This window comes from Strix aluco, chromosome Z (assembly GCF_031877795.1).
Source record: "Strix aluco isolate bStrAlu1 chromosome Z, bStrAlu1.hap1, whole genome shotgun sequence".
In the NCBI taxonomy this organism is placed as follows: domain Eukaryota; kingdom Metazoa; phylum Chordata; class Aves; order Strigiformes; family Strigidae; genus Strix; species Strix aluco.
Genome location: NC_133971.1, coordinates 62,615,200 through 62,641,247, shown reverse-complemented (window position 1 = coordinate 62,641,247; position 26,048 = coordinate 62,615,200). Strand labels below are relative to the sequence as shown.

Sequence of the window (26,048 nt, the reverse complement as noted above, 5' to 3'; positions counted from 1 at the left end):
TGGATAAAACCATATTTGTGAAACCAAATCAAGATGCAGTATTATACCAAAAAAATACCAACAAACACCAAATACATGGCCAAAAGCATGGAGGATTGAACTAATAATAATTATTATTTTAAAAGGCATAAAAAATTAAGTCTAAGAGTGGAATTTATGAGATTTAAAAACATAATCCTTTCCGAAATTCAATGGGACTCAAAATTACCAGCTCACTGAGTGGTAGGATAGCATACAGCCATGAATGACAACAGCTTGTAAAGTGGGAAGGTGGCAAAGCAGGGTGTCATGCAAAGATTGTCAAGACTACACACATTTGTTCACTTTATGCCATGCAGCACTGACCTGGAAGGAAGAATATGTGGGAGGCTGAAATGTTCTGGCAATAAATTAAACTGAGGGGAGGGGAAGATAGAAGAGACTAAGATTCAGACGGATGCAACAAAACATTCATGAAGATGCTTAGAGAACCATACAGTACGAGGAAGTTTTATTCATTGCATGTTTAAAACAGAATATAAACCTACTCCTCTACCTAAATCCTGATTTCTACTACAGAACTTCTGCATTGATAGGATGTTGTGAATGAGGTGTAACAGAAACAAACTTCATGTCCTTGATCACACACCGCAAAAAATGAGTAATCACAGAGGAAGGAAAATAAATGACCTGGAATAAAACTGCCATTTAAAGGATGTACACCAAAAAATCCTCCAAAACCCAAAAACCTTGTTGGAGGAATTTATTTCAGCATTATCTGTAAAGGCCACTTTTTGGATCATTTTGGACCAGCTTTTGTGAGAATACTACATGTATGTCTAAGGCTCAGAAATGGGCAACCAGAAGTATACAGAGACCACACAATCTTCTTTATTCAAAAGAGGTGAGAAACTTTGTAACTTTGAATTCCCTTTTGACTTATGTGCATACCTATCTCTGAATGGAACTGAAACAGGATATATACTATGCAACTTCTTGTGCTAGTATCAAAATCATTTCAAAGGGACATAAATTTAATCAAAGAAGAAAAGAAATAATTTTATCATCTGTATTCCTATTCACAGAGAGTCTCATACTACTGCTTATTGAAGAATCTTGGCGTTTCATAGTTCAGGTCAGGGAGTGGCTATAACACTCTGTATAAGATGATGCAAAAGAAAGCAGTAGGAATTTTACAAGACTTAGGAAGGAGTAACATAATTGATAAAATAAGTTATACCGTATTTCCATCAGAAGAGAAGGATCAGTCCAGGAGCTTCCCATGACCTTCTGTTTTTAAGTATCCAACACTACCAAGAATTTCTATTAGCATTAGCTTTCAAGACAGGCACAACATGGTCATGAACACTGCCTGAATCCCGATCCTGCTCTGCTAATGCTGTGATTTGCAAGGATCAGTTCTAGGGGTCAGGAAACACTTCATAATATAGCCATTTAATTTCTAGTTACCTCTTCTTTTCCATCTGTCCTCACCACAACAAAATTTCCTTCCTGGCTTCAACTCAGTTTAACTTTCATGCAGTTTTTTAGGTGACTTGGCCACTTAGTGGTCACATTTAGGCTGCACACAACCCTATATAAACTAGGCTCTTTCAGCTGCTGCAATCTTTGCAACATCAGGGCCAAGCCACTACAGCTTTCTAACCCCACCAGCTGCTTTGCCCCTTGCCGTTTTTGCTTACAACACAGAGATGATGCATGGGGAGTGCATTGTGTTTCCCTTGCTCTGGCATTTGTGTTGTTTCATCTCAGTTTATACACTGCTTTCTGTTTAAAGAACATTGCAGGCTGAGAATCTGCTGTCACTGGCTTATACCAGTTGAACAGTTCAACCTGTTGGTCATGTTTCAACCCTATATTCTTATGATTTGTTATTCAAGAGATAAAATTCCATGTCTAAATACAGAGTGGTGCTTAAAACTAAGACTTCTGCTGCATGTCAAACACTGGGATCTCTATTTCTATTAAATACATAAACTAAAAAGTCGCCTAGCTATTTATTCCTTATTCTGCTGAGCTAAATTCAAACCTTACAGAAGAGAGGAACACAAACAAATCTAGAAATAGCTTTAGCAAGATGCTGATTTAACCAGTCTGCCAAAAGAACTTATCAGTAACAGGTTCTTTTCTGAATTTATGAAGATTTCCTACTTCCATTGATTCTTCACTCAGAATTGCTCTATTGAGCAATTTCTTTTTTGGCACTGGTAACCAAACCACCCTCATGCTATTATGCTCCATGATTTCCTTCTCATTTTTAAGGGCAATTTATCAGATATTTTTCAAAAGCATTCCACATTTTCTTCTCTATTGCTATGGTCCTTTAAGTATTTGTATTAATACAAACACCAGCCACAAACACACATGCTGTTGTCACCTAAATACTCACTTGCTTCTAAGCTTGAAATGAACAGGGGAAAGAACTTCAGCTTTATCAAGTGCTACATTTTTGCATTCTGCTTTAAAACTGGGCCTAAAATTACAGTGACAATATAGGTCTACTGAGGATCCATTCTAATCATGGAGCTCAGGAACTTGTAACTTGCTCTGGAGACCTCCAGCACACACCTTGACAGTATCATCATCAACATTATTACTATTGACAACAGAAAGGCCTCATCTCTATCACAAGCTCTGAGCTCAGACGACTTCAGGCAGCATTTTCAAGCATTGGTAGTAACAATGTCCCTTAAAGAAGAAATAAACCCAGCTACTTAAAACACCAAACTTTGGGCCATCAACTATGATGATTACATATGTCCATTTCAACAGAGCTAAAATGAGCGAAGAAGTTTTACCTCTCTGTCAAGCACCAAATCTCAAACCTAGCAGGTTTTAGATCAATATAAAGTAATAGGAGTCTCAGGGAACAGGGAAAATATCAGTTAGCTTACACAAGGCAGCTACTAACATGGAAACAACAGCCCGCAGAAATGTTCTCTTGCACAGCATTGGTCAAGTCATACCATGTGTCCCCTCACACCAACACCATACTTTTTACTCTGTGTAGAGTATCACTGATTCCAGGGACAGCAGTAGTACATGACAGCTAACAGAGTATCATGTACCACCTCGTACCCTATCCTGAACATAAAAATCAGAGCCAAAAGAAAGCAAAAACCTAAGGAAAAAACAACAGGAGTCTAGACATGCTTCTTTCTTTCTCCCATGGGTACAATCAGGTCATCTCTGTCTGATCATTACTTCATCCATCCAAAAACTTATTCTGTCTTCTCTCTAACCTAGGCAAGTATTTCAATATCACTGCAATTCCATCGCAGCAGGCTGGCCAAATCCATACAAAGACTAACAGCAACCTTCTTCCAGCTGCATGAGTTCCTGTCTCCATCCTGCTGAACCTCAATTTTGCCTTTACCCATTCAGTTCAAGCACAAAAAGTTCAGGATCAGAAAAAAGCACAATGAACAGCAAGCTGACATCCCCTGAGCACAGCCAATGACAGAATAAACATCTCCTTCTGTTCCACTAGCTACAAAACTGTTCTCAATATGCTGTAGGAAAAGGCCAAAAGCCAAACAACTATACACCAGTGGAAGAGAGCTGCAAAGACCAAGGTCATCCCCAGTGCCCAAAGTCCTTGAAACAGTGAGGAGTTTGTTCAGTAAACTTGGGAGGTGAACAAGCCCTGCACTTCCACTAGTCCCTGCCAATCTGATGCAGGAGAAAAGTACCCATCTGATCCAACATCCAATAATTACTTTTAACACTGACCACAAGAAGTAAGACACACCAACTAGCACAGGAGAGTTTTAACAAGCACTGGCAGGCAGTGTGGCCACTGGCAGCACCTCTGGGAAGGAAAGACAGGCAAACTCTGAAGAGAAAGTAGAAACTTGCTCTAGGTTACAGAAAGTAGGAACTGGGCTGGGGAAAAAAAAGCAACCTGCAAGGAAGAAGTGTTAATCTGACACTGCATGCTTAAACTGAAGCATCACTCCTGTGGGGCACAAAGGCAGGGAAACAGGCAGAACAAGTAGACAGCTCTTTGCAACTGACAAAAGCAGAGGCATCTTCTGTATGCAGATCACCATCCTGCATCCTTAACATGGATGCTATACTTACAGCTCACCTCGCAATTAAAGCAATTAGGTACTGAAGCTTGGACTGAATTTGCCCTGTAGTCACTACTGGCTCTCTGCCTCCCCAGTCAAACAAGGGTCAAATAAAAAGGGTCTCAAAATTCAGAAGATGGGAGAACAAACCCCCTCCCCCTCAAAAAAACTCCAACCCCCAAACTAAATACAAAGAGCAGGCTATTCTGCTCCAATACAAGGTTTCCGGGTTGTGAGGATGAGGACTCTGACCATTGTGGTCTTCCCCAAACAGCAGCAGCCACAAAACATGAAGACACAGTAGCAACAATGAGAGAAACAGCACCAAAGGTGAAGAGGACCATCTTAGGAACTCTCTGCCCTCAGTGGAAGGTTAGAAAAATATCCCTTATCAAAAGCAACAGTGCACACAAATAGAAATACCCAAGTCAGCCTCAAACTATGGTATGGATTAAGAAAAAATAAAAATCAAGGGCAGTATGACTGAGGATATGGAAAACTTGCCTCAGTTCTGAAAGGTGGAAGGAAGAGGGAGATGTGTGGCTCTAGGGCTGAGTGGATCACTGTAACAATCCTGCCTCATTGGTGCCAGCTGAGAGGATTTTGTTGAAAAGGCTCCTTGCTTCCCACTGTTTTCCTCTCGTTCTGGTAGTACATGAAATTGCTTTAGCAAACCTGTTAAAGGCCCTCTGTACCCCTCAGGATTTCATCTGTCAAGCATCACAGAAGACACACATCCTGATAATGCCTTAGCCACTTAGAAAAAGTGTCTCAAAATGAGAAGGGTTTTACAGTCCTTAAACAACAGTCCCAGAAACAGGACTTAGTCAAGGAGTTTTGTACCCAGCCTAGCTCTGGCAAAGCAAGCAGATGTATTTATATTTAAGTCTCTAGATGAGGTAAAGTTCTTTTCCACTGGCAAAGACTTAAGTTCAGAAAAAGCTAGAATGGAGGACTGGGCTTTTCATTTAGCAATTTTCAACACAAGTGATGCTGCAAGTAATTAAATTTAATGAAGATGCTGACACACCATGTACTGCGAAAGTCAAAAAATCTAGTTCTGACCCTGTACGTGTTTTGAGATGTGTGCTGGTATTATGACAGATCCTGTTTGGTCTGTACAACAGTGAAAAGCATGATTATTGACCATCAAGGGCACACACACAAAGTGTGCTGCTTTCTACATTTCAAGAACTGGAATGATCTTGTACAACATAACTGAGAAGATGGTAGAAGCCACACCCAGGTCTGCCCAGTCTATCACTTGCACTTTACTGTTCAATTTTGACAATTCAATATTCTTAATCAGTAAAATTAAAAAACCATTAATTACTGCACACAGTCATGATACAAACAAATTTATGAGGCTCCAAATCTGCCAGCTATATGAATAAAGAGTAGTACTTTGCTCTACAACGCAGTTAGGCCAAAGGGGGTATTTTCACAAAATAAATTGCTACTCGAAAAAACAGTACTAGCCAGCACAATTTAGGGCAAGTATTTTACATGCTCCCAAGAAGCTTTTGCTGATGGTGAAGGCATAAACACGAAACTGTTTATCAATCTATTGAGTCATTCCACTTTATGGTCTTTATGACAACAGGCTGCACTCATGGATTTCTCCAGTTTATAAGAGGAAAGCAGTCCACCACCTCCACAGCCCTTGAAGCAAACATGAGTAACGCCAGTGCTTACACAAGCAACATCTGTTGCCATGTGCTTTCCTAGCTGATGTAGATAACACCTGTTGCATTGTTCCTATTCCTGTTTTCTAGTATTCAGTCACACATTCTTGTGTCTCTGCCTTGCTTCCAACTCTTCCTTACTGAAAGAGAGGGTAGTCTTCTAATGTTATACCTTGACAACGCAGATTGTGGGATTCCACTGCCTTGCACTCAAGTCAACAGGAATGGAGCTGACCCTACAACAGTGCAACACTGGAAACCTGTATCTTTGACACATACTGACCCACAGGATAACAGTATCATCAATAAATCCATACAACCCTTCCAGGCAGAGATTAACATGAATATAAGTTCTGATTCTCACAAAGACTGTGATAGAACATGGAAACAGATCTTGTCAGGGGATTCACCCAATACTCCTAGCAGTTAGTATTACTTCAATTTACACTGAATTTTTTCTGTGTAAGTTCTCACATTTCTGTGTAAGAGCCACATTTCAAGTAAAGGGCAAATAATCCAAACAAAGAAAAAAGGCAACCACACAAATGCAAATAAATACTCAAACACCACCATTTCTGTCTTGCAAGAGTAAAAATACCTGTAAACTACCGGGAGAGCAAAAGAACATTTTACCACAATGGCAACCTTATCATTTCAACAGACTTGGAGGCCACAAACCTTTCAGTATCCCTATGCTACACAAAACAGAAAAATTTCAGTGGTGCTCAACATTTTTGTAGCTGTTTGCAAGAAAAACACCCCCAGAACAAAACATCATCACCCCACCCCTGCAAAAAAACCTTGAGTGCTTTACCTTTAGTTAGATGAGGATACAATGAAAACAGGTTCCTTACATATCAAAACATTGCCCAACACACAAAGAGAGGTAGGATGCAAAAAGCAACTCTTCCAATGATGTCTCTGTAAGAAAGCCTTCTCTGCTGACTCACTGCAACCGACACAATCACCTTCTTACACTACTGCCTTGAGAGAGACATACAAGCACTAAAGCAGGTATTACGCTTTCTAATGACAATGTAGCTGCCACGGATGGGCCTATCTAAAACGTTCAGCACCTACTCCACTTTAACTTCACTTTCATGAAAAGTATATCAAGCACCCAAAACATGTCCAGGACATAGGGTTGAATATTTCAAGATATGCTTGCTGCTACTGACACAGAACTAAAAGAGGTGAGTCACAGAAATTTAAATATATTCACATCTTTTAATGAATGGATCAATCTAAAAGAACAAAAGAAATGTTCTAAGAAAGGCCTCTCAGGGAACAATTTCAGCAGGAAAAAAAGCATGAGCAGCAGTTCCACTGGGCTGTTGTCCCAAAACAGTTCTATTTAGACATGCACTCTGCTATTACAGTTCAGTCCCTTTTTCCCTTGTCTCCATTTTTACAGGGCTCAACAACTGCCAAGATGAACTCTGCTAGCTACTCAAATCTTCCCAAGTCATCCTGCTGTTTCCTATTCCAACCACAGTACTCATCCACAGACAAGAACAGACCCTTTCTGCAACCATTTCAATTATACTAGCCTGCTGCATAGCTACCAACCTACAAAACAAGTTCAAAACAACGTGAGGCAACCTTTTGTCTGCCTTTCACCCCAGTCCTCATTCAATTTTGCATCCCCAGTGAATTAACTTGATCATAGCCTGCACTAATGATTATTTATACACACTAACACAGGCAAAATCCAACTATGCTACACCATGTCAGCCCTGCTTAATATTGGCTCCAGCTAGACATAACAGTGCCTGTCACATAGACCTGTATTTCCTGTCACTGGGACCAGTCTTTTATCTAGTCCTACATGTCACCTGCAACTTGCAGACCTAGGCCACAGAAGCATTGATTTATTTCCTTCTAAAAACAAAAAATAAATTATGTCATAAGAACCATCATTATCCTGATCTGCAGCCAACTTTCTAATGTAAAAAAATCACTTATTCCTTCCTCAAGCAATGCTGAAAATGTTAACACAATTATTATAAACACCTGTACTTGTCTGACTAGCTCCCCAGTGGGTGGCTTCTATTATTGTCCAAGTGACTTAACCATTAACCGTGTTTAAAGATGATCACGCTAATTGGGACAAATTCTGTCTTGGTTTCAGGCTGCAATACAGATTTAGGTAACGCAGTCAACTTCACAAAATGGTTTTATTAACAGAGTCATAACTTTCTGTATTTTTAGGAACAGTTCCTAAAGGCTGTAAAATTATCTTCCAGAGATCTGAATTAGAATTTTAACTTCACTAATTATGACTTTGAGCTCCTGGGATAAGCAAAGAAAGGAGTAGATTGAACCATCCTTTCCAAATTCAAATATTGCCTTTCTTTATCTCTCAACACACCATTGCTACCAAATGATTGCTAACACACAGAAAAGACTAGGAGGGCCACTGAAAATTATTCTCCACTTCTTAGTCAGTAATGGATCTTTTTTTTTTAAAAAAAAGCAGCAGAATACATCACAAGATGTACTCAGCTTGTTGGATTAGTTTAAACTAGGATTAGCAAAAACAAAAGCTCAGTTGGTAAGTCTTCATTGCACTGTTCCAGACAACCCTTTGGCAAAAGGTAGTCTGAGAGCAGCTGGTCAAAGTCTTTTGGTAAGGTTCTGATTCTGACCTCAGAAGTGACTTGCTGAACCACAGAATATTATTCATGTCTCTCTTTTTCTTCAGTAAAGTATTTCTATGCTAATTACTTTTTCCTTTAAATTTCTTTCTGCCACTTTCTGAACTTACTTTCTTTCACTTTTTCTCATCTCACAGTTTTTTTTGGTGAGAAAGAAGGGAAGATGTGAGACCAAAAATGCTACAAAACGATTACCTCCCATCCTTAGCTTGCCAGTAATCCAAGCGAAACAGCAACAACAAAAAACCCTAAGAACCTGTCAATCTTCTGGAAAAAAAGTATTTTTTCCCCCCTCTTCTAAGATGGCCCCCATCCATCCCAGTTCCTTGAACATCTGCAGGTCTGAACCTTTTATTTACAGTCACCTACATTCTCTCCTCATGTCAATGCAACTCATCCAGGAATTAAGATTTTTTTCTTCCCAAAGACAAGCTCTTTTCTTAATTGACAGGAAGTGACACCCAAAACATGTCTCATAAACTACCACTTAAAAAGCCTTAATACTTGCTGTGATGACACACAACACCTCTTCCATAAGTCGGCATTTTCTCTGTTAACAGTGTCCCTTCCTCTGCTGCTTTCCAAATACCTTCTGCATACTCCTCCAGCACAAGGGGATTAACAGCTTTCAAAGAAAGCATGGAAAAGAAAACGGTTCTGATTCTCCTTCCTGCAGATGCAGCTTAATGTCTGAAGGTATTTTTGGTGTCCTCTGTAGCAAGGACAAGAAAAATAATTACTTTTTCTGTCATTACAGGTTCACATTTTAAGCTTAATCATATGGTTTCACTGAAGTGCTCTACTAACAAGATAAATGGGTGTTTTTCAGGAGCATGGATGGAATTAGATGATCCCTTTCCCACTGGCTATCAATAGAAGCTCTGCCTTTGGACATTATCTACAATTTAAATCTCTGCTAAGAAGTAAAGCCAGCATTCACATATTCCAAAGTCAACTGGTGACAGGACAAATTAGTGTAGTATGAACTGGTGAGGATCTAAAGCAGGTCACTTCCTACAACATCACGTTTACTCATGATTTTGATGCAACTTCTGTTTTTTCTTGATCAAATGAAGCTGCTTTTTGGGCAAGCTGCCTGCTGTAATTTTTGATGTAATAAAAATATTAAGTGGCACCTTAGACAATTAAATTCTTGCTCTGAGGCACCTCTTACCATTAGAGTCCTCCACTTCTTCAGCAGGATTGTGGTTCTTGGAGGTGTGGTGGGCGTGTGAGGCTGCAAGGTTGACAATGCGGGGTCTTGGTAGTGTCAGTGCTTTCCCATGCACTTTCAAGGAGTGCTCTTTCAGCTGGCTGATTGTCATGGTGGAAAATGAGCAGGAGGAACATTTGTAGGCATGTTCACCTGGGTGAGCGAAATACAGGCAAGTCATCAGCTCACAAAAGAAACAAAATGGGGCCCCCATACTTCACTTACTGAACTTGGCAGTAAAATTCCCATGGGCTCTTCAGCGAAAGACTGATCCCAAAGAGAACAAGCTATGCGCATCTCCTTGTTGGAGTAGTCTGGATTCTGTGGGTACAGACACATGCTTTGAACCGAAGTACCACTTTCTGACAACGGCAGACCCTTGTAAAGTGACTGATGCCAAAACACAGACACCAGACTCTTAGCATGCCTGTGTTGCATGGTATGAGAAGAAAACAGACTCTGGGATGAAAATGGAGTCACTCAAGTCTCTTAACTATAGCAGTTCCAAATTTCTTTGGGAGCACAGCAACCAGAGAGGGTGAAGTCATCTGTTTCTGCATGCAGCACATGCAGCGTCATTATTAATGAAGCAAGAAGGACACTACAAAACGCTAACAGGGGTATCTCCAAAAAAAAAAAAGGGGGGGGGGCGGGGGGGGGGAAGGGAGGAGAAATTTACATTTGGGGAAAGTTGCATTTTCCTTACAAAAAACCTGCCATTAGGCAGGAGTAATCTTCATAGAACCGGTAACGAAGTCAAGGTTGGTTTACTACAAGTGAACACTGCAATACCAAGAACAGTGCGTATCTGTAATGCTATGTGAAAGTGTGTTATGAAAAAGCACTAAAAGAAGCGAAAGAACAGAAGTAATGAACAGTAGTGAATTTAATTTTTAACACATTCTGAGCCACAGAGACAGCAAACAAGGGGAAACAAATCCTGAGACAAGATTTGTTTTGCATTAAGCATGTAGGCAGTTGGAACACAAAGTGAAACTGTCCCAAGACAAACAATGTGATATTATACAGGTGCCAAATAATTGTTTTGGAAGTGTTACTTCCATGTACAAGAGTAACACTGGCCACATATGAGTTGTACATAAAGTGCCAAAACTAATATAGGAGTTAAATATTCATGAATAGTAACAGAAGAACAAGCGTTCTGGTAATGAACAAAGCAGAACATGTTTTCCACCTCAACAAATTTAGCAAATGAGGTTCTCAAACAGCATTGTTTCCAACACCGGAAATAAGTGAACCCAGAGAGAATGTGAAAACACACATTGCAGCAAGTCAGAGTAAGCACACCTAAAAAGATTAGCAACCACCCTAAAATAACTCCTGCCCCTCTCTTCCAGAAAAACTATGCTAACCATGAGGACAAAATACACACTCTTAAAAAGCCTCTTTTGGTATATCTGGAAAAGAACGGATCACTTAAGAGTCTGAAATGGTGAAACAAGAAATTGTCCTACAGGTTTTTTCAAATGGTATTTCTCACCTGCACATTATATCAGTTACATATTACCTTTTTACAAATAGAAAGAAACCATTTTTTTGTATAGTACATACAACAAGTTGCTCAGTGGAACAGGATAATACAAGGACAAAAGAAACTCCAAGGTATAAGATTCCAGTGAGATACAGATATAGACCTTCATGGTTTGTCAGTATAAGAGATTCCTGGAGGACAGCGGGCACCATCCATTAACTTAAAAGCACCACAAGACATTAAGCAAATAGAGGGTGATTACATGTTAAGCAGTCTAGACACAATTAATAAATATGCCCAACTATTCAGCCATAACAGTTCAGGTGGACATCAGCATGAAAGGATGTTTCATTGCAGAGGAAAGGCTAAAGTCTGGCTTAAGACAAGCCTTCTGCACTTTTTTGACTGCTAGTTTTGCATTTCATAAAATTATTATATTAATACACATACAAATAAATACATCTAAAAATTTATGTAGTGGGTTTCAACACCCAATATGTACTCAAAGAATTATGTTCCAGATTACACAGAAACTGAGCAGGGCCAACACTCTGTCTTACAAACATTCATTTGGGTATGCAGTGCATCCGGTGTCATTACTAATGAAACAAGGACACTAGAAAAATGCTAACAAAGGCTCCTCAAAAATACAAGAAAAAAAACCAGAATAGGTGAAGAAGTTCAGATGAAAACAGAGAGCCTGTTTAGAGATACTGTAAACTGTTCTGTGCCATGCCAAAGGAGATGGCACCTACTGGATGAAAAACAAATGCCAGTAACGCTGACTGGTAGCAGCTGTTCAGCAAGAATGCATTTTATAGTCCACTGAATTTTGACCCATCCCCAGAAAATGCGGGAGAGGCAGACTGAGCAGAAGACTTCTGGATTCAGGATTTTACTAGATTTTAAAGATCAGGAGACTTCAGAACAATTCAGGGGGATTAAAGTTTCCACTTGTAAATAAAATGAGATGATTGACAAGAGACAAAAAAATGGTAACAAAAGACAGGTTCAGAGAACCACTGTGTTACTGAAAAACTGAGGAGTCTGAGGAAAAGTCTTCAGAACACGTTTATTCAGTAGTATATACTTCTGAAGGACTGAGTCAAAACACAACAAAGCAAAGCTCTGACTGAAAAACATACAAGCAATTTTTCTGTGATGTGAATATTCATTTGGTAGAAACAGACTGAGGCAGAAACAGATCATAAGCCTTTGGAAACCCTATTACACAAGCAAGAACATTGTGCAAGAACACAACCATGAAATTGTGTTCTTGTACGATGCAAAATGTGGTCCTTCAAGGAGTGTCCACTGACAAGTTCAAGAACATGAATTCATAATAAATAGATCATTGACTTACATGAAGAGGAGTGTGAGGTAAACACTAACATGCTAACTTTGGCTCTAAAAATCTGGCAGGTTCAAACAAGGTAACACAAAGTAGCCTCAACTGTAGTATAAAGAAAACATTATTTTATGGTTTGTGAAGATAAGGAACCATGTGATGTTCGTACAGGATGTGGGACTCTGCAAACTGGAACTGCTGCATACAGTTGGATTTCCCAGAAGGGCCAGAATGCCACAGTCACATACAACAGGAGGCTGGCAAAAGTTAAGCTAATCCACCATACCCATCCAAATACAGAAAAGGGTCCTGGCACAAGCTCTGTGAAATCCAAAACAGGCAACAAAGTACAAGCAACCATCAATTGCTTCAACATTTTTGTAGATGAAAATTGCCTTTGGATCAATGGTGACAATTACCTGTTTTGGTTTTTTTAATGAGGAGACAGCTATAAATTCCTCCTGACTTTTCTCCCCATTTTCCCATCTTCCTCCTCCACCCCAACCCAGATATATGACATAGTGTAAACAGATAATAAAGAAAGGAACATACTTATAGCCCTTTTTGTCATCTGCTCCAGGAGTTTCTACTTGCAAGCTTTTAACAACTGGGCTAGTTTGCAGTTTTCCAGATTGATCAAGATTCTATTATTTGCACCAGAGTGCATGGTTTGATGGTTGATTTTTTGTCATTTTAACCACAAAGATGCAACTGTAACCAATGGAGCCAGTAGTTTTTGACTCCAATCTTCTGATAAACTTTCAATGCATGATGTGTGATGGTGTCAAGAGTCTAGGGCCAAGGAATAAAGAAGAGGAAATTCCAAGTCTCGTACTTTTTAATAATCAAAGGTGCAACACTTTGAGACGATGTATCCTGTATGACACATCACCTTCCCAATTTCTGCTCATCTCAACTATGTCTGTTTGCTTGCCTGTATGGATTCCATACTGCAATACAGAGATTTGTAAGACAAATTTCCATGTAAGATAATGGAATCCATGTCATTCTCAGTCTGCTGTGCACAAACCTGACCTTCAAAGTTTGCAGTGTTTGGTCTTAACATGAAAGCCAGCATAAGACTCTACCAAAACAAAGGTACAATCCACAATCCTTTTCCCAGAGTCACCTAAAGCACAAACATAAATACAATCATAGCGGAGCAAAGCTCACTACCAATCCATTAAGACACTGATGGTGTAAGTGGACTGATTAAATTCTCTTGGTAACAAGCAGAAATAATAAGAAAAAAGAAACATTCATAGAAAAGAAAATAGAAGAAAAGGAACACGTTCCTGAAGTACTCATCACTTTTAAATTCTTGTCCTTCCAAAAACCGATTCCAACAGGTGCATAGGGTGGCCAATCCTGACTTGCCTTTGAAAAATCTTACCCAAATTTGGTGACAAAACGCGTGGTTCAAACGAGCACCTCTGTTCAGCAACAAGAATACATGGGCCATTTCAGCTGCTGCACTGCAAAACTGAGAGAGAAAACTTACCTGCATGAGCCTTGAGTATATGGGTTTTCAGGCGGCTATTATAAGAAGACTTGAATGGGCAGAGTTTGCAACGGAACGGCTTATGGTGTCCATGATGGGTCTGCATATGACGATCCAGACTTGAAAAGAGAAAGACAGGAAAGGGAAACAAGAGAGTAAATAATTTCAACTGTTCCTTCAGATGCAAAGAAAAACACTTAACTGCAGTAATAAATTAAACAAGAGGCAGATGAGGCCAAAGTATCTTTTCTCATACTCTCTCTTAAAATTTTATATGTCTGCTTACAGAATAAAGTAGAATCTAATCTGAGGAAAATGAGCAGAGCTGACACCAATTCTGTTATGCAGAAAGCAAGACACTTAATAAACTTATAGGGCAGATTAGTATAAATTAAATTAAACCTGATCCGGACTTAAAGGAGCAGTTGAAGAAACAAGAAATAGACAAGAACAGTAAAATTATCATTGCAGAATTTTTCTTCTGGCAGACATTTTTGTGAAAATATGCCCCCTTTTGTCCTGTTGATGAAAAAGGGAAAAAAGGAGTATTTTTGACCAGCTTTACGAAGGAAGCCTTCTTTTCGTTACAACAGCAAAAGCAGATTAGAGATCCTGCTCTGGGGAGGGTGCCAGCAGGCTGCAGTTGATGAGTTCCAGGATTAAAAGGCAGCAGAGTTTCAGAAGCAACAGTGTGGGAGATTCTGCATGAAGCTCAACAAGAGAAGAAGGGGTGGCAAAGACCAACCTCTACTTTCTTCAGGGGAACTGGAAGCTACTGACAGCCTGAATACTGGGTGTGATCAGAACCTGCTCTCTCTCCACAGTTACTCGTAACAGCTCAGTAAAGTTTGGAAGGGAAAAAAGGATGTTTTCCACGATCAAATTCATTCTACCTGAGTGAGTCCTGCAGAGCTCTGCAGTTCCTACACCGTGGCTGACAGCCCTGAATTCAGACTCCAGGTGGCAGGCAGGTAGTTTCAGCTTGGGTTGTAAACATTTCCAGTACAGCCTCTTCTTTGGACACATTCAAGCTTTATGATCTAGTCTTAGTTTGAGTCATCTTATACATGGTGATGCAACAACAGGGCAGATATAGCACACTGGACGAATGGCAATTTGCCAAAACTAACCCACAGCTGCCACCTTAATTCTAGATGTATTTGAGGCATATTTCCTTTTATTTTTCCTAGTGTCCTGTTCTTTTTTTCACTGAGTATCAACACATAGATCAACTGGCGGTTGTTTCAGCCCTCTCACACTACACAAGATTGTCACGGGATCTTTAGTCCCACACTGACAAGAGCTTGAGCCAGAAAATCCCTGTTTACAAGCGCTAACACTGAAGTCTGTGTATTCAAAGATCTGATGACAGAAAAAAAATTAAAAATGAACTTATGTCTCCTCTCAGGGCCACTTCTTACAAATACAACTTAATAGAAATCTGTAATGGAGTTTATGGCAATATAAAATGTACAGCTTCCAGAGAAATGGGAAAAAAGTCTCCTAAATGAGTAAGACATTGAACACTTGCAGTGAATACTTCATAGAACAAAACTTGTTTTAAATAGCTGATAGGGAATGAATTTACTTAACAATTACAGCAGACAGCCAAAGTAGTATATAATACATATCAAGCTATTCTAAATATATACCTTATGGTATTCTACACAGTAATAGTAAAAACTATATTCACAATCACATACTTTGCCAGCAAAATTCTTCTGAAGGCAGGTTTTTAAGTTTTGGTCAGATGTGGGAGAACAGTGGGCTGTTTAAACATTTGGTTTGGTTTCTTTCACAGACTTTATCTCCCAAAAGAGTAACTGCATCACAAATAAAAATAAAAGATGAAGCAGACAGCTTCAACAACAGTGACAACACCTACTATCAAGTTAGGTGATACCTGTAGAGTTCTTCCCCGCCATCCACCACTTTCTGACTTACCCGTCCCTCTACTTGTAGGACACGACTTTATTCACTTCCCAGGGAGGTAACAAGAGTGCCTAGAGACCAACTCAACACATGTCTGATTTTGGAAGCAAACCAGTTTACTAGGTAAATAGAAAGTTCTCTAAGTTGTGTGAGGTAGGTGCATCCCCCACTGTCACCCTTGCCCAAGTAGGGTGGGATACACCCAGTAGTACCATCCTTCCCCCAGTCCCTTTCTTACTGTTGGCTGCTCAATCCCATGGACCTTTTCAACAAAGCAGATGAAACTGCTGCAACAATTTGCGATGCCATGACACTATCAGAAACCTTGCTTTTTAACATAAGGAGTTAAAACATACTTTTTATCATGCTTTCTCTTCCACATGCATTTGATTGCAAACCAGTGACATCTTCACCGAATTTAAGTGCACTACTGACAGTGCTATGAATGTGTACATCAAATAAGCACCTGGATCTCTCTTCTTTTGTTGAAACAGTAAACAAGCAGCTCTCTCCACAGAAATTGGAGAAAGCATGTACCTGTGAGTCAGTCCAAGATGCCAGTGGAAAATATCCCACAAACCCCATTTTTTGTGGGCGTGCCATATAATTATTTCTGATTAAAATAATTTTAAAAAATTAAGGCAAAGTCAACCTTAGGGACACAAATCACAAGAAACGTGACTATTAATGATGACTATGCATTCTTCACATGCTACAGACAAGGAAACAGGCTGAAGAAGTCACTAGTATACCACACTGGTGTGAACTTGAAATATTTGTAGACTGAGATTGCATACCATAATTAAGAATAAAAAATTATCTAATTTTAAGGTAAGTTTATGACATTTAATATCAGAAAAGAAAACTCAATCATCAAAGAGTTGTAGTAATTAGAAACAAGGTAGTTATATGCAGCACAAGCTCTTTATATATGAAAGATTAACAAGAAAAATACTTCTCACTCCTCTTCACAGCTTGTTAAGTCTCATGCATTTGACAAGGTTGCGTAAGTGGTGGGCTTCACTGTTTGCCTACTGAAAGAAGTCTTATTCTTTTGCTCGCATGCTTTTCCCCTACATGCAGAAAAAAAGGGGGGCTTAAATAAATTCAAGAAGATATAAAGATGCAACCTTTTATAAATAGCCACTCATAATGGCCAAAGATTTTGCAGCATGGAAAATACCTAAATGCTGAGAAGAGTGTTGCTCGAGATAAAATTTAGTGCGTCAGCCTACAAAACAGTAGTGCTAGTCTGTGCTTCTTTTGAGGAAAAAAAAAAAAAAAAAAAGCCACAACTTACTTGTGCCTGAAGGCAGAGACAAAGGAGCAATACTGGCAGCTGTACTTGTCTTCCCGGGTAAACATGGCCAGAGCCAAGTGACTCCTCTCGTGAGATCGCAGACCCTGCATAGACATCAAAACCCGGTCACACTGGCTGCAGTGGTAGCCCCCAGGCCTGGCTTCATCTTCCAAGGATGCTCCAGATTCAGCTTCTGTAAATTCCACAATGCCAGGGTCTTTGGCTCCCTCACAACCCTCCATCAAAGTTGTGTTTGAAGAATCTTCAGCTTCCTGCTAAAAAACACATACCCCCCCAAAGCCATCAATTCTCTCTCCCTTCTGCCCCTCAGTCTTTCCCGTGTGCTCATTATAATGCCTAGGTTTCCCACTGCATTATTTTTCTAAATATATCCCTACACAAACTCCACATCAACAGCTTTCTGAAAAAAGGGCCTACTCTTAGGAGGGAAAACGTAATTGTACCTATTATATACATACATGCATACGTAAAACATAGAATCTCACTCCATCAAATTTGTGTCAGATAATGCAAAAATGACAAGAAACCAAATCAACTATCTTTCAATAGTCTGATATGAATCTTCTAAACTTGATCAGACAAACATTAGTAAGGTATAGAGCAACTTCATTTTAGTTTATTTTGCTCTAGCTTATAGTGTAGCTACCTTGCAGACTAACAGAGTAGTCTAGTCTACAGTAGACTTTGTACATCAGTGTCCAGTTAACAAGAAGCCAATCCTCTAAGACTCTAGAATTCTCTTTAAAAGTAAAAACAGAAAGAGTCTTTTTTATTCCTTTCCTTTCCTTTCCTTTCCTTTCTTTTCCTTTCCTTTCCTTTCCTTTCCTTTCCTTTCCTTTCCTTTCCTTTCCTTTCCTTTCCTTTCCTTTCCTTTCCTTTCCTTTCCTTTCCTTTCCTTTCCTTTCCTTTCCTTTCCTTTCCTTTCCTTTCCTTTCCTTTCCTTTCCTTTCCTTTCCTTTCCTTTCCTTTCCCTTTTCTAACCAGAGTATGCATTTTTTCAGTGGCTTTAATAACCTCTAAGAGTACTTCCATCACACTCTTTCAGACATGGACTTCAGCTTTTGCTCCCTGCTGCAAAATTTCTATTTACTCAAAAGAAAGCATTGACCCTGCATAAACTCCACTTGAGAAGCAAGGAGAAGAGGAAATGGTCTGTTAGGAGGGAAGCACCTGAATGTGAAGGTCAGTGGTAGGGCAATGAAAGCTCTCTCAGATAGCATGAGTTAGGCTACGAAGGACTCTGCTTCCTCACAATGAGCAGGCGAGCAGGTGATGTCAAGAAAGAAGCACCCTTAGGCAGCAGGAGTCTTTGCCAACAGCTCACTGCAGCAGGAGGAGGAATACACTGCTACTTCCAACAGCCTTGTTGCTCTTTCACTACCCCTGCAGATATCCTGGAAACCGGGCTGTGGAGCATGGCCTATCCTTGGAGATGTCCTAGAAGGCATCCCCTTTCACAAGGAGAAAGAAACAACACATTTACACCTAATCACCTGAATGGGACCACTGTCTCAGCTGGCCATTGAATGTTTTGTTTGGAGCCAGTGTGCAAATTTCATGTGGAAAGGAGTACCACAAGCAACTTCGCACATTTGCATGTGCACACTTCCTCTTCTTTAAAAAAAAAAAAAAAAATTAAAAAAAGAGAAAAAGAAAGCAAGCAGCTCTTTTAGCGTTTAACTAAACAAAAGTAGCCCAGAATAGCTGAGAGAAAGCTTCCTGCTTATAAACCAAGTCTTTCGGTCACCAGCGACATCAACTCCTTTGTGGCTGAGAAGAAATGAGAATTAAATAGTCTTCATGCTCCTGGATCGAGAGTGGAAAAAAGTTAAAACATCTTAAAATAAACCAAATGCACTTCAGAAACTTAAGTGTTAGATTAAACATCATGCTGAACTGGAATGCCCAGTTTAAAACCCATTCAACTTCACAACACCCCTCCACAGGTTTTCAATGAGTACTTTATTTTAAACATGAGTTTAAAACAAGAAGTTGCAGTCACCTTTAGTCACCTTTTTAAAATTCTTACCTTTACTGTAGCTGACACAGAAGAGACATTCCCATACTGGACGTGCTTGCGGAGGTGATTACAGATGGCTCGAAGTGTTGGATGGACTTCCACACAAAATTTGCATTTGTAGCCGACCACCTTCCTCTCCTTAAGTTTTGAAACATCTTCCAAGTGTCCAAAAGCCTGTTTGAGTACACAAGCATAAATCACTGAAGTATGATTTCTATTTAATTTCTAGGAACACAGACCAGATTTTACACCTGAAGGGAAATTACGTTTGATGTACATGTCCTGTTTTGTAGAACTGCATGGTTTTTTGTTGACGTCTTATTAATGCCTCCAGAAGAAGCGAACAAGACATCTGTGCAGAAGAAACCTTCAGTTTCTGTTAACAGTGGGCCTCTAGAAGACTGTTCAGTTTGGCCTGAAACTGTGCTCTTCCATGACACCATGACTTCCCCAACAGCTGTGCAGAGTTTTTCCACAGCAAGTATATTTCAAACTGAAGAAGGAGGAGAGGGGTAAGTGAGCACTAGACCACAACTTGGGCCTTCTGCTTATGAGGCACTTGCCCAAAGCTTCACTCACCAAATAGATTCATGTCAAGTGCTTCATCAGAGAAAGTACTGAGAGAGAAGGTTGAGAAGGAAACTGATGTTATTCAGAGGTAGACTGAAGCGGGGGATGGGACATTTTGTAAAGTATTGCACCAAAGTATATGGCAGCCTTGTCACAAAAGCACAAGTAACTGTCAGATACAGACAGCCTTCCAGAAGGATGGGCGAAAGGAAAGAAGATAAATACTGAAGGAAGCAGTAGGAAGGAGCGGGCCTTCCTACAGAACCTAAGGAGATATGGAGGATGGATGTGGAAATTAAAACAGAATGTGTAACTGACTTATGGAGCTCGCTGGCACACTGAGTCATTCATTAGCCTGTGGTCATTTGGCTGTCAAAGACAACATGCAAATGAACTTTAGTGGGTTCCCTGTCAGGGAGCAGAAAAAGAGACCAGACACACAAATACTTACCCTCTCTTGTTTGAAATCTGCAAAAGCACCATCTGCATATTTCTGCTTGCTCAAAAGCTGCTTCCTCCTCTCCTGACGTTTGGCACGCTTCTGGAATTCCTCATTGTGACCATTCAAGTGTACGGTCAGCTCTGCCGTGCTATGCAATTTTGTATCACAGTGCTTGCACTGGTAGACAGGGTTCTGAGCACGGGTGCCGCTTCCCAGTATGGTAAAGTCCCTCTTCAAATCCTTGCTGTGGTGGTCAGTGTAATGCATGCACAGAAGTTCTGCTGTGCTGAAGGACAGCTTGAAACATTTTATGCACCTGAAGGGAAGCCACTCAATTTCCTGAGCCTCGGTTTCCACCTCAGGCTTTTCAAAGTCATTCCTCTCCTCGGCTGGAGTTGGCTTTTCATGCTCATCGGCATACACGGCAGTGAAATAACCCCCCAGCTTGCTTGCATGCTGCTTCTTAGGGAAAACACCAGGGTGACGCTTCATGTAGTGGGACACAATACCCTTTTTGCTGAAGGACTGGAAGGAACAAAGTGAGCATTTCTTCTTCTCTACAGCCCTCCTCAGCTCCTCACTTAACTGAGGAGTATCATCCTTGGGAGGAGATGGAATGATCACTTTATTAGGTTTGTCGCTTACCGTCCTGGAGGCTGCTAAGCAATGAGTATAGTAAGCATCAATGTCATGTCTCTTCTGGTAGTGTGCCGCAAGTCCTTTGCGGATCGGGTTGGTGTACGAACACAAAGCACATTTGAAGAGGTTGTTCTTGCCTTCTGGCTGTGCCCGGACGTTGTTATGTTTGATGCGGTAGTGCCTAGCTATTCCCTTCCGGGTGGAACAGAAATATTTGCAGAGCTGACATCGGAAAACTGTGTGAGACACTAAATGAGAACTGGAGAAATGAGCTGCTGACACAGAGACTTCTCCAACATCCTCAACAGCAATTTCTGGGGAGGCCTTGATTTCAGTCACCATGTCTGGCTCCACGGAGGCAGACACCTTTGGTGGTGACTGGGCAAAAACATCAAATTCAGGTTGATTGTGGTATTTCTCATAGTGAATTTTCAGCTTCTCAAGTGTTCCATGGGTGTAAGGGCAGAGTTTGCACCGATAAGCACCATAGCCTTGCTTGAAAATCCTACTTGTCTCTTCCACGTCATTCTGAGCAATATCATTTGACTGCTCCACATCATGCACAAAGTCTTCAGCAGTGACTTTTATTGAGGGGTGCCGTTTCTGATAGTGTGTGAGAACGCCATGAATACGTGTATTAATGTATGGGCAATGTCTGCATTTATATACAGCCCCTGGGTTAATGTCTATATCCTGAGCAAAGTCTGCAGCTTTCACTTTCATGCCAGGATGCTTTTTGCCATAATGTGTCAGAAGGCCATGCAAGTTGTTGTACTCAGACTGGCAAACTGTACACTGATATGGAGTGGAGGAGATGGCAGGGTTTGCAGAAGCCAGCTGGACAGTTTTTTCCTGGGAAAGGCTGGGATCTTCTGCACACTCTGCATCCTGATCCATCTGTGATGTTGTTATCTGGTCTTCAGAATCCATTCTGGTTCCAGCTTCATCGGGCTGCGGGATGGATTTCTCAGCAGCATCCTTCTCCTTAATGATATCTAACAACACAGATTCATCTCCATTCATGGCCCAAGGGTGAAATGCTTGGTAGTGATTAGTAATATCCCAAATGGAAGATGCTTCAAAAATGCAGTCTCTGCATTTATAGGTCTTTATCTCTGTTGGCATCACTAGGGCAGGAGGGGACGGATCGGGACCTGCCCAGAGTTTAGTTGCCATATATGTATAGTCAACATAATGCTCGGGATGTCTCCTCTGGTAATGCACAAGCAAACCACTTGGCTCTGTGTGTGAATAAATGCACCATTCGCAGTGATAACCAGCTTCTATCAAGCCATCCAAAAATGCCCATCTCAGAATGGATGTGACCGTGGCCTTCAGATTAGGGTGATCTTTCTTAATATGCTTCCTCAACGCATAGAAGTAAGGTGATGTGTAGCTACACTGACGGCATTTGAGGGCTCTCAGCTTTGACTTGTCCCGTTCGGTGCTGGAGGTATGAGCAGGCACGCTGCCAGCTGATTTCTTCTGGCTGCGATCACAAAGGCTTCTAATGGTGGCTGTATGCTGCCTAATCACATCTGCGTTAGCTTTGAAGTCACGATGCTTCTTTTGATAATGAATGAGCACGCCTTTCACGGTCCGATTTCCATAATCACAGTGTTGGCAGAAGAACATTTCATTCTCGGGAGGATTCACAGAGGTCTCAGATCCACCTCGGCTCAACTGCTGCATTGATACTGCTGGCCTCTGAATACCAGGTGGCAGCTCACCAGTCCTCATCATTGCTGCGGTGGGGGGTGCCTGTCTGATATATTTGGCAGTGACCTTTATCTCTGGGTGCCTCTTTTGATAGTGGACAAGCACTCCCACAACTGAGCGGTTGCTATATGAACAGTGTTTGCAATAGTAGAGTTCAGTAGCGAGGTCTGGGGGGGGTGGTGGGGGAGGTGGAGGTTGAGAAGCCAAGTTGGACAATTTTGGGGAGACAGGTGTCCCCAACTCAAAAGACATCTGAGCCAGGGCAGAGCCCCTGTCAACAGAGACTACACGCATGGTCTTCTGGATTCTGAAATATGATGCTTTTTCTTCAGGGTGCTTTTTCTGGTAATGCACCAGAACCGAATGCATGTTAGGGCTTGCAAATGAACACACGTCACAGTCATAAACAACCACAGTATTGACTGAAGGTTCCTTCTGATTTTCACATTCAGGACTAAAGCTCTTGGCGGCACTTTTGTTAAAACCAGCTGGCACACCAGCTCCACGAGCCACGGGGGTGGAAGTTGCCATAGTTTTTGGAGCAGAATTCAAGATCTCTCTCAGTGTCTGAGACTCTGTGTTCAGCCCTTCTTGTTGCTCAACAACGTAGCTTGAAAATATCATTGCATTGTTAATTTTCACTGTGGGATGCATTCTTTGGTAATGTGGCATCAGACTTCTAACATTCGGGCTTGTATAAGAGCAGAAGCGACAGCGGTAGATCAGATCAGAATGATCAAAGTTCAGTACATTCATAGCTTCAGGATGATGTTCTCCATAATGCTGCTGCAGGTCTTCAAAATTTGTGTAGTCAATGTAGCACTCAAGACACCGGTATACTGCACTGTGATCATTGGGATCCAGGATATACCTAAAGCTGAACTTAATATAGGGATGCATTCGCTGGTAGTGGGTGCTAACACTCCTGGCAGATTTGTTGCTGAAATCACAGTGTTTACAATAGTAAAGTCTGCCAGAATCATTAAATTCTGAATTCTCGTTGTTCTGATCGGTACCATACATGTTTGACTGGCTCCCCAGAACAGAGGCATTCGGGCTCTGATGGTCCTTCATGCTGACAGAAGAATAATAGTCTTCCTCATCTTCAGATAAAGTGAGCTCAATCTCTGCTCCATTGGTGGAATTGTAGTCATGCTGCATGCTTCTAAAGTTTGTCTCCTTCTGGGAATCATTAGCCTCTCTGCCCCACATTTGCTGGGGGGCATAAGAACTGGAAACCTCGATCATTGGTTCTGTTTGCTCTTCTTCTCTGTCTAACTCCACTTCTATCTCCACCTCATTGTCCTCCTCCTCTTCCTCATCATCCTCTACATTAATCACAGCATCTTCTTGCTGTTTGTTTTGGTTGATTTTGCTCTGCAGGTTGCTCGCTATTTCATCAATTCTGGTTCTCTTTTTCACTGGAGAGAGATCTAAAGGGAAGTCATTTGACACCTTCCGAGGGGCTTTCGCAACGAAGTTATTTTTAGATGAGAGCCCAAGGATGGAGGTCTGGCTCTTCTTCACTGTACTGGCAGAGGGGTGAGCATCTGCCTCACTCTCTTGTGGTATATTCGATGGTGGTCCATCATATTTTGGCAGGTTGTCACAGAATGAATGTTTGTGCTGCTGATGAACTCTGAGGCCTTTCAAAGTTGTGGTGGAATAGTTGCACATTGTGCACTTGTATGGATGCTGTGAATGGGGCTGGGGTGACTGCTGTTGTTGTTGCTGTGGCTGCACCGGTTCCATCATCCCAGCTGACTTCCTGCCATTTATATTTCCACTCTCGTAAGACACTGTGCTGTCATTTAAAGAAGAAGCGATGCTTTCAGTCTGAGAGTTCATAGTGTCCCAATCTGATGTTGTTCCTGTATGGCATTGCTTGTGGGCACCAAGCTTTAATGAGCTCTTGCAGGTGAAAGGGCATTCATCACACTTGTACACAGCTGTCTTCCCAGACAGGTGGATGTTCTCAATGTGACGGGAAATGCTTCGGCGGTGCATCGTCAGAAAAGGGCAAAAAGGACACTGGAACCTGTTCATATACCTTCTGAAGGGAATTCCCTTTGTTTCCAATAGTTTGTTGCCATCAGATCCCATCAGCTGCTCTGCAGACATTCCTGAGGTCTGGTGATCCATGGAGTTCAAGCCATTCTCGCTGTCCATTTCATTTAGCTCTTCATCTGAGCTGGAGTCATTCAGCATACTGCTTGTTTCCAGATCAGCAGAAGAATTCGTCATATCAGCAATTCCATAGCGGGATCTGTCAGACAAATTAACCATGCCCGAGTTGTGAGGCGACTTAGGCTTCATTTGAGGGTAAGACACAGAAGAAAACTTGGAAGATGTAGAAGAGTTGGGCCTGATAAGAGAATTGCCCATAGAGCTCCTGTAGTTTGAGACATTAGCATTCGACATCTCACGTCCTGTTGTATTCATGGAGATATAATTAGAGTTTGGAGAGGCATTCTGGGCACTCTTACTCTGTACATCAGGTGCACTGGTTCCATCTTGTTGCTGCCTCAGACTTGACAGTATTTTTACCATGCTGCGGTGCTTCTTCATCATGTGGTCACACCAGCGCTCCCTTCGAGGTGTCTGGTAGCTGCACCATTCACAGCAAAAGTTGCCCCTAGACTTTGTCAGAGGCTTGACCATGGATTCCAAAATGCTCCGCTCCACCACCTCCGCAGGCAGCTCCTTGCAGGGTTCCTGCACTGGCACAGAAGCAGACGTTGATTCACACAGAGCAGCAGCAGCAGTAGGAGCAGTTGAACTCTCTTTCAGGTTGTTTTTGTGATACATTTTCTGGTGCTTAATAATTCTCGCGCGCCTGGGTGACTTGTAGGTGCAGAACTGGCAACTGAAAACTTTGCCAAACCCTTCATGCATGATGATGTTGTAATTTAGGGAACTAGCAGTTGGTGGCCCCACTGAGCTCCCCCCAGCCTGTGCTCCATGAACCTTCCGCGTGTGCTCTATGAGGAGGTTTTTGGAACGGAAGTAACGCACACAGAACTTGCACTGGAAAAACTTGTTGGTTGGTTTAGGATTTGGAGCCATGTGCTGACCATAGAAAGTCTGACTCTGGCTATAGTAGCTTCCAGTCCCCATCTGACTTGTTGCATTTTGCCCTAAAATGGGAATTAAGGTGTATATGTAAATAAATAAAATCAAGTAAAGAGGCTTTTTCTCCACCCACCCTATATGCATAAGAATGCAACCACATCCTGAATAGAGAATCATCACATTGGGATTCCCTCACTTACTTATGGTGAGATCTACATATCTGGCAATGGTCAGAAAAATTACCAGTATGCATAATTTCTACATATATGACCGTGGTGTACCATTTGGAATAGATAATTTCCAAAATGATCTTCTTGGGGAAGAAAGCAAGCTACTAGTCTAATAAAGTTGAAAACTTTCAGGT

At 41.2% G+C, this 26,048-nt stretch overlaps 1 protein-coding gene across 9 annotated transcripts in view; it reads right to left on the bottom strand.

Moving 5' to 3' along the window:
• The window catches only part of ZNF462 (zinc finger protein 462), a 94,714-nt gene that overhangs the window by 27,639 nt on the left and 41,027 nt on the right, over window positions 1–26,048 (bottom strand). For 4 of the 9 annotated variants that reach the window (XM_074811814.1, XM_074811813.1, XM_074811816.1 and 1 more), the window contains exons 3-7: window positions 20,264–25,749; window positions 19,252–19,416; window positions 17,202–17,476; window positions 13,970–14,088; window positions 9,590–9,781 (exon numbers count right to left, since the gene is read on the bottom strand). In XM_074811814.1, coding sequence (XP_074667915.1) covers window positions 9,590–9,781; window positions 13,970–14,088; window positions 17,202–17,476; window positions 19,252–19,416; window positions 20,264–25,749 — 6,237 coding nt within the window. Of the gene's footprint in view, window positions 1–9,080; window positions 9,128–9,589; window positions 9,782–13,969; window positions 14,089–15,707; window positions 15,793–17,201; window positions 17,477–19,251; window positions 19,417–20,263; window positions 25,750–26,048 lie in introns of those variants that run through there. The other 5 variants (XM_074811821.1, XM_074811818.1, XM_074811819.1 and 2 more) reach the window with 5 other exon arrangements.